Genomic DNA, 9,462 nt, shown 5'->3' on the forward strand with positions numbered 1-9,462 from the left:
GGTGCTGGCTAAGGTATAGCACCTGCCACTCATTTAGGGATGCCCCAAGTAACAGCCACACCACTAAATCCCAACCTGGGGAAAGGGCATTTCAGGTGTCCATGCCCCTGCATCACAGAGAAGAGTTTACAAACTGTGAGAGGAAAAAGTATAATTGTTAAAACCTTACCATCTTCTCTACAAAAGTCAGCAGGTGTCAAAATTTGAAAAGAATTCTTCTTTTCCAGAAACACATGCCAAGAAACATCACGGCAATTTTATCTCAGGAAAGAGGACTTTGGTCTAGGGCGAAGAGAAGTTGCTCTGTCTCCATGTCCTGGAGTTGTGGGCATTGTTACCTTGGTGGGGACCCATCCGGAGGCCCGTGCTCATTTTCACTCCAGAACACTTGAAGAATATAATATTACATCCCCAAGAGGAGTAGCACTGTCGCCCCATGAAAGTCTGTCTCAAATAAGGATTCTCCCTTCTCCTTCCCTCCTGGATTCTAGAGGGTTTAACCTGAATCATTGAGAAAAGTATTCTGGGCAGAGGGGCATAGCTAAAATCACCACTAGTTCGAAATTGCTACGTGGTGCTTTACTGCCTACTACATTGTTGGTGCTCAATGAATTGCTGAGTTTTCCTTCCTTCTCCATACTCAGTCATTTCCTTTCACGACACTACAAAGAGCAACATCTGGAACCAAGATGGTGGCATAAGGTATAGACCTGTGTGTGCTGCCTCCCACAACAACATTGAAACTACCAACTATAAGACAAAACAGCTATCATCCAGAACCATGGGAAAGCTGGCCCAGTGGAAGTTCTACAACTGGAAGGAAAGAAAGAAGCACATTGAGATTGAGTAGGAGGTGCAGAGGCGCCAAGAACAGAGGTACAGAGGCGCGCGCCAGGCAGGCTGCAACTGGATGCGCATTTGTTTAGAATCGGAAGGGGATACAAGCTCTCGAATCCACTGAGCTTGTTTGGGACAAGATTCTGAGGTCCCAGACCCCTACGGGGGAGAGGTAGAACTGTCTTGCAGTGGGTGGGAGAGCGAGGGTGGCTTTCTCAAAGAGCTGCTCGCAGGGATCATTGTTGCTGTGGGGGCACGGCACTCGGGGACACGGAGATGCGGAGTCGCAGAGAGGCAAGGAGTTGCAGAGACGCTGACGACAACCATTGCTGTTTGCTCCGCCCTGGTGATTCTCTAAGACCCCCGCCCTACTCAATTTACATCCCCACCCAAGCTGTGCCAGTGGCACAAAAGGAACCACCTGCGCTTTTGCAGCTTAACCCAACAAACTGCAGATTTCAACTCCTCGAATCCATAAGGGACACACTCACGAAGCAGAATCAGGTTTGGAGGAAACTGGAGCCGGACCCGGCTGGGCCGGCAGCATGGAACCGCTGTACCAGCAAACACACAAGCAGGTCCACCAGATCCAGTCTCACATGGACGCCGGGAGACGGCAGACAAGCAGTCTGTGCACTTAGTAGAAAACGAAATCCAAGCAAGCATACCAGATACTCAGCCAGCTAGAACGCCTGGAGATTTTGTCCAGCAAGGAGCCTCCCAACCAAAGACAGAATGCCAAACTTCGTGTTGACCAGTTAAAGTATGATGTCGAGCACCCGCAGACTGCTCTCAGAAACTTCCAGCATCGGCGATACGCAAGGGAGCAGCAGGAGAGACAGCGAGAGGAGCTTCTGACTCGCACCTTCACCCCCAACGTGGGATGCGGCGCCCCCTGCGAGGCTGCAATGGTCCTTGTGAGGCTGCGACATCCCATGCGAGGCTGTGATGGCCCTGGTGAGGCTGCATGAGGCTGAGACGGCCCCTGTGAGGCTGCGACGGCCCCTGGGAAGCCAGCGGAACTGCGCGAGCCGCCCAGACAGCTTCGTCAATGGCCCGCGAACCAGCTCGCAGCCCCACGCACAACTATCACCTGAAGGGCGAGAGGGGCGAGAGCAGCTGTAGTGTTGCTTTCTCCTCACTTTTGGTAGTGAAATCCTCATTTTAAACATAAGAGGACACATTATTTTAAAAAGCCGTTACGTGTCTCCGTACCCTTTCTGAGTAGAGCGTGAACAAGTCGTGAGAGACCTTTCCAAACACAGGGACACGTTGTGGATGGAAATAGCTATATTTTCCATGTGTATGACCTTTGACCCGGCAACAAAAAGCGTACACCTATGGATGAGGACAGTGGGCAGGGGGGAAGGGCAGACGGTGGGGTGGGAACTGGGTGGAGGGGAGCTATGGGGGGAAAAAAGCGGAACAACTGTAATAATCTGAACAATAAAGATTTATTAAAAAAAAAAAGAACAACATCTTTCAAGCATCTTTTTAAAGTTTGAGGGTAGCCTGCTTTCAAGAAATGCCTCCTGGAGAACCTCCAAACCAAGATGAAAAGTTGGAAACACAAGAAGGATTTTTATTTTTATTTTTATTTTTGCTTTGGTGCAGAATGGCTGTTAAGAATGTAGAAAAACAGCCTTGGGCAGTTTAGCTCAGTGGTTGGAGCATCGGTCCTTGGACTGAGCGGTTGTAGGTTTGATTCCCAGTCATGGGCATGTACCTCAGTCGGTTGCAGGCTCGATCCCCAACCCTGGTCGGGTCACATAAGGGAGGCAACCAATTGAAGTGTCTCTTTCACATTAATGTTTCTCTCTCTCCACTCTAATAAAAAATCAATAGAAAAAATATTCTTGGGTGAGAATTAAAAAAAAAGAAGAATGTAGAAAAATAAGGTGGAAATACGTGATTGACATGAGCATTCACAGCTTTATTTCACATTTTCTCAATGCTGTTAATATTAAAAACATTGGTTTGGCATTAGCAGCAGTCAAGTGAAAAAACTACCTGTCTTTCTATTTCTCAAGCATACTAATGTAGTTTTAATACTCAGGTCTATTTTTCATCCCATGCCTCTTAAAAACTTCTATTTTTATGTAGGCATACTTAAAAGGTCATTTTTCTTTAAGATATTTCATTTCTTTTCTTTCTGTTTAAAGGTGGGCGAAGCTACCTCCCTGAGAGTAAATGCAAACAGCACTAATTTATACATGGAAGGTTTAAGACTGTTCTCAAAGTAGCCTTCTCTTCGGTAGTAAGGCCACAAAATGTCAACAGGTAGAGTGTGAGCTAGTAACTAAAGATCAAGTTTAAGCAGGCAGCTGTGTTCCAAACAACAGACTCACTTCTGTGATATTCAACCTTCAGACGCTTTCTCTAGCCCCTCCCGTGTTTATCAGCAGAAAATAGTGCAACAGTATTCTAGACTTTCTGGATCCTGAACCGTGTGTAGCTCTTACATGCACCAAGAGTGAGTTCTCCGTACTTTCTGTCCTTTCCAATATCTCTTATAATATTGTGACATTCCAAGAGTTTGAATCTCAGAGTATCTGGAATTTTAATGCCATAATAACCTCTTTCTTTGTAGTTTATGTTTTCACATACCACTGATACCAGAGATGTTTAGACATTTTTGAGCTTCAACAATAAAAGCTAATACAGGAAAAGGAACTAGGCTAGCTACCTAATACTTGACAATGGCTCAGTGGTTAGAGTGTTGGCCCACATACCAAAGCAGTGGTTCTCAACCTTCTGGCCCTTTAAATACAGTTCCTCATGTTGTGACCCAACCATAAAATTATTTTCTTTGCTAACTCATAACTGTAATGTTGCTACTGTTATGAATCTTAATGTAAATATCTGCTTTGCAGGATGGTCCTAGGCGACCCCTGTGAAAGGGTTGTTCGACCGCCAAAGGGGTCACGACCCACAGGTTGAGAACCGCTGGTCTACTATGTCACTGGGGCTGTGCTAGGTGGGAACTGGTGATATAAAAATAACTTTTTGCCTTGGGTAGGTGGCTCAGTTGATTGGAGTGTCGTCCCATACACCAAAAAGTTGTGGGTTCAATTCCCCATCAGGGCACATGCCTAGATTTCTCGTTCTATCCCCAGTTGGGGTGCATATGGGAGGTAACCAATTAATGTTTTTCTCTCCTTCTCTGCCTTCCCCCTCCCCCCCACCCCCCCCCCACCCCATCTCTCTGAAATCAATGGAAACATGTCCTCAGGTGAGGACTTAAAAAAATTGTTTTTCATTTTCCAGTGAGAGTGACAATCATATTTTTGACTGGCTAGTATTATACAAAAGTAATTTAATCCTTTCAAATATTGGTCAACTCCTATACTGTGCTTATTTTTCTCTGAGACATTTATCTACCAGTTTTACATACATCTACTCATTTAATCTTTACAACAGTGCTGTGAGATAGCTATTGCCATTGGCAACCCTTTCAGGTAAGTGACTGTAAAGTGTCAATGCCCCTAGACTAAAGGCAGGCTCACAGCTGGTGAGCGTATGGTGGAGCAACTGCCCAGCTCCAGGGCCCATGATCTTAATCATCATGCTATCCTGCCTCTCATGTGAGTCAATCATACTTTTCAGTTCCCCCCAGTTTTTCTCTGACTGATTATCTCTATCTCCTTTTCAGGGTCCTCTTCTTCCTCCTGCTCCTTAAGTACAGCTGTTCCTCCAGTGACAGGTGTAGCGAAAGCAAGTCAGGCCAGTGGAACTCCCAGGTGGCGCCCAAGATTTCAGTCCCTGGTGGACACCCCCTGCATCCTCCTGGCACTGGGACTGGGATGGATTTTGCTGTCGGATGAAGTTATGTTATATGACACAGTTGGTCCTAAGAAAGGGAGATTATGCTGGTGAGCCTAAACACATCACATGAGCTTTCTGAAAGCAGAGGATTTTCGGAGCCAATCTCAGGAGGGGAAGTGAGAGAAATGCATCTGGTGGCCTGGAAGAAAGCAACATGTTTCTTCATTCTGTGAACTGTGTGTGTAGAAGGGCAGCTAGGAAGAGCTGAACTTAGTCCCCAGCCCACAGCCGACAGGAAAATGGGGCTCTCAGTCCTACAGCTGCCAGGATATTAATCCTGCCCCAAACCCAGTGAATTTGGAAGAGGACTTTGAGCCCAGGTGAGATCACAGCCCTTGTTGACATCTTAAAAAAAAAAAAAAAAGTTCTTATTGACTCCAGAGAGAGAGAGAGAAGAGAGAGAGAGAGAGATGATGATGAGATAGAATCATTGATTGGCTGCCTCCTGCATGCCCCACACTGGGGATCGAGCCTGCAACATGGGCATGAGCCCTGACCAGGAATCAAACCGTGACCTCCTTGTTCATAGGTCGGCATTCAACCACTGAGCCACGCCGACGGGGCACTTGCTGATATCTTGATATCACCCAGATACTGTATCTGGAAAAGACCCAGAGCAGAGAATGCAACCACACTGTGCCTGGACTTCTGACCTACGAACTGTGAGTTAATGGTGTTTTTAAGCCATGGAGTTTTAAATTTGTGGCATTTTGTTACACAGAAATAGAAAACTAATACAGGATGTCACAGTGATAAGAGTCTCTTCCCCAGATTAAGTAAACACCATGTAACTGTCACTCCCTTTTTCTTTTCTTTTTTTTTTTCAGGTGTGTTTGTGGATTTAATGGGAAGGGCGGAGTTGGGGCATCCCACCTGCTGCTTCTGCTTTTCTAGTAGCAAGAGGGACACCTATGGGGGTGGGCCATGGAGTGCAGAGTTGGCCTGGCGGGGCACAGGGACGGTCAGGGGGCTCAAAACATGGGTGACTGCTGGGCAGCATGGAGTCCCCTCCAGCGGGTGATGAGGAATGAAGAATGGCCCTGAGACTGGTATGGCCACGCTGGCGCCCTTCCCTGGGCTCTGAGGAGCCTGCCCACAGCCAGTGGAGGGGTCGGCCAGCCACTGGCCCAGTGAGGCCAACCCACTGATCCTCCCCCTCCTCCCTGACTCCTGTCCTAGGAGGAGCCTGGGACAAACGGAAGGGCCATTCTTCTTCCTTCCCTTCGGGCTCAGTCCCGTAGACAGAAGCTGGCTCAGGTGGGGCCAGTGGTGGCCAGGGATGGTCACAGCGCGCGTGTCGGTGGTTGAGGAATGTAGCTGGGCCCGATGCCGGGAATGTGAAGCTGAGGCCTATGGTCCCGAAGTCCTCCATGTGGGGTCGGGGTGGGGGGGTGGGGGGAGAAGGGCAGAAACCAACAGGGGGTGGGGAGGGGCCCAGGGCTCAGAGCTTGTGGGGTGTCACCCACTTGTAAGTGCCCCCATACTGGAAGCCCACTCTCTTCATCAGCTCATCTGCTTCCGCTGGACCTCGGCTGCCGTAAACGTAGGGGATGGGCTGCGGCTTCTCGCGCTGGACCTGGTGCAGCAGCGGCGTGAAGACCTGCCAGGCCTGCCGCAGCTCGTCACTGCGCACAAAGTGCATCTGGTTCCCACAGAACACGTCCAGGATGAAGCGCTCATAGGCATCGGGGAGCTTCACGTTCTTGAATCTGTTGCCGTAGGTGAGGTCCAGCTCGGACTCCTCGGGGTTGAAGAACATGCCGGGCTTCTTGGTCGTCCTCTTGGTGTACACGGCCTCGTTGGGCTGCACGCGGATCACCAGCTCGCTGCGCTTGCACGGCTGCTGGAAGATGTCGCCGGCCACGTCGCGGAACTGCGGGCGCACCTCGGCCTTGCGCTCGTTCAGGGCTTTGCCGCAGCGCAGGATGAAGGGCACCCCATCCCACCTCTCGTTTTCCACATAGAGGACAACAGCTGCGAAGGTGGCAGTGGTGGATCCCCGGGGCACCGTGGGGTCGTCCAGGTACCCTTTGGTGGCCTCCCCCTCCCCCTTGGGATTGCCCACGTACTGGCCCAACACCACATGTTCCAACTGCGCCTCTGAGATGCATTTCAACACCTTGACCTTCTCATTGCGGACGTCGTCCGAGTCCGTGGAGGCCGGCTTCTCCATGGCCAGCAGACACAGCATCTGCAGCAGGTGGTTCTGCATCACGTCCCGGATGATCCCAAATTCATCGAAGTAGCCCCCGCGGCCCTCAATACCAACGGGCTCCTTGAAGGTGAGGATGACGCAGGCGACGTTGTCCCGGTTCCAGATGGGGCCAAAGATCCTGTTGGCAAACCTCAGCACCATCAGGTTCTGGACCATCTCCTTGCCCAGGTAGGGGTCGATGCGGTAGATCTGGTCCTCACAGAACAGGGGGGAGATGTGGTTGGGCAGGCGGTCGGAGCTCTGCAGGTCCTTTCCGAAGGGCTTCTCTACAACGATGCGGTTCCAGCCCGTCTGGCTCATGCACGTCTCTCGGATGTTCGTGGTGACGGCCTCGTAGACAGTGGGGAGCAAGGCCAGGTAGAAGAGGCGGTTGGCCTGGGACCCCTGGCAGAGGGCGTTTATGTGGTCATTGAGGTGCTCATAGGAGGCTGCTCGATCGTGCCGGCCAGACACGTAGGAGTGGCGGGCAAAGAACTCCTCCAGCTTGGCCTCCTCCTCGGGCTGGCTTTGAAGAAGGGCTCGCTCTGCTGACGAATGTCAGCCACCGTGGCGAGAGCGGGCACAGCCCACGATGAAGGTGTTTTCAGGCAGGAGGCCACCCCGGAGCAGCCACCAGATGGGGGGGTAGGTCTTCTTCTTGGCCAGGTCACCCGATGCCCCCGTGATGATGAAGATATGTGTTTCGGACTGATGGAAGGCATCACCCCGGTACAGCTCTTCCCGCAGGATCCCGCACACCTGGGCCCGGCTCAGGTCCACCTGCTCTGCCCTGATGCTCTCTGCGTCGGTTCTGGAGCCGCAGTCAGGCTGCTGGCCCCGCCGCCGCTGTGCCGGGTACCTGATGCCTAGCAGGTGGGGCCGCAGCTCCGCGCCGCTCGCTCACTCATCCAGCACAGGCCCGGCCCGGCCCCTGCAACCGGCTTTCTCCGTCGACCCCGGTCGCCCTGCGCCCTCGCGAGGAGCTCCATATCTGCCGGCGGCGTGGCCACGCCTCCTGGACCCCCGTTTACGGATGGCCCCGCCCCCTGGACCCCCGTTTACGGATGGCCACGCCTCCTGGACCCCCGTTTACGGATGGCCACGCCTCCTGGACCCCCGTTTACGGATGGCCACGCCTCCTGGACCCCCGTTTACGGATGGCCACGCCTCCTGGTCTAGACAGGTCGCGGGCTGGGGTCCAACCAGCCCTATTAAATCGCTTCGTCGTGGCTCCTCCCCTTGCAGGGGCGGGGCGGCCGAGCGACCGGGCTGGATGCAGCCGCTGGAGCTGGAGAGACTAGGACTAAAGTGTGGGCTTGACGCCGGGAAAGCAGCGGGTGGTACACGTCACTAGGGAACGTACTGCGCGCCGGCTGAGGCTGGCGGGCTCGGGATTTCTTCTCCTTTTTTCTATTTAAGATATAAAATCCGTTTTTTTCTTTTTGTAAACATAAAGCAGTTGCCTCCTTTCTCTTGTGAAAATATGTTTTATAAGTATTTTTAAGTTGTTTGGGGGAATATTGATACCTCCAGATATTTTTTTTTCTCAGTAAGAAAATGTTAGGACACATGGACTGCTCCTGAAGTGGCTGAAATCTACAAGGTAAGAGTTCAGGTAACCTGCAGTATAGTTTTGTTTTGTTCTTCACTTGACTCAGCTAGTTCTATACAATTGTCTAAAGCCGTGGTTCTCAACCTTTCTAATGCCGCCACCCTTTAATACAGTTCCTCATGTTGTGACCCCCAATTTCATTGTTACAAATTGAACATAATTAAAGCATAGTGATTAATCACAAAACAATATGTAATTATATATGTATTTTCCGATGGTCTTAGGCGACCCCTGTGAAAGGGTGTTCGACTCCCAAAGGAGTCGCGACCCCCAGGTTGAGAACCGCTGGTCTAAAGCCACCTCCTTTCTTCGCAGGCAGGACAAAGCCGGGGAAACTTGGGCTGATCCATCAGGCAGCACATCCCTGGCGCTTTTGTTTCTCTGCTTGCACCTCAGAGGTGCTGGCCTGGGAAAGGCAGTGGCCACACCGTCGCGGGCTGTGCTGAAACAGAGGCCTCACCACCGCTGAGCTATTGACCTTGACTTCTCTCCCCTCTCCTCCCAGGGAGGGCTTGATGGGTATCCGTTCGCTGGGAGTAGAATGAGAAAGGAGAAGCGTGCTTGTGTGAGATGTTAACTTTGAGAGTCACTTGTTCCTATGTCAGTAACATTAGAGATTCAGCCAAAGAGCGTATTCTTTCTCAGGAGACCCATTGCATTCTGCCTCTAAGTGGAAGCCTTCTGCGTCCAACAACTTCATTCACCCTGAAGGAGGCAGACCGCTGGCTTTGATGGGGTTGTACAAGGTCCAGACAACATTCTTGCCATTTTGCTGGGGGAGCCGCAGGGCCAAGGTAACCTTTGCTGAACGTGGGCAAGGTACATGTTTGACGTTCCATGTGATTTGTAGGAAACATCCAGGAGGCAGCTCTCCCACCCTGTCCCCAAGCCCTCCACTGAACCCCTGGAAGCTACGGTTCTCTGGTTCCTTTTCTACTGATGCTGGTAGTTGCCCTTGGAGATCGTCAAAGCAGATACTTTCAGAGTAGTCCAT

General features: G+C 51.2%; 1 protein-coding gene across 1 annotated transcript; it reads right to left on the bottom strand.

Annotated features, from left to right (window-relative positions):
* Positions 1-5,466: 5,466 nt before the first annotated feature.
* Positions 5,467-9,462, bottom strand: LOC132238605 (glucose-6-phosphate 1-dehydrogenase-like). The gene is given in 4 exon segments (XM_059704345.1): positions 5,467-7,380; positions 7,383-7,426; positions 7,428-7,722; positions 9,384-9,462. Coding segments are annotated over 4 exon segments (1,695 nt in total). The 3' UTR covers positions 5,467-6,103.

The sequence above is a fragment of the Myotis daubentonii genome, chromosome 1, assembly GCF_963259705.1.
Source record: "Myotis daubentonii chromosome 1, mMyoDau2.1, whole genome shotgun sequence".
Lineage (NCBI taxonomy): Eukaryota > Metazoa > Chordata > Mammalia > Chiroptera > Vespertilionidae > Myotis > Myotis daubentonii.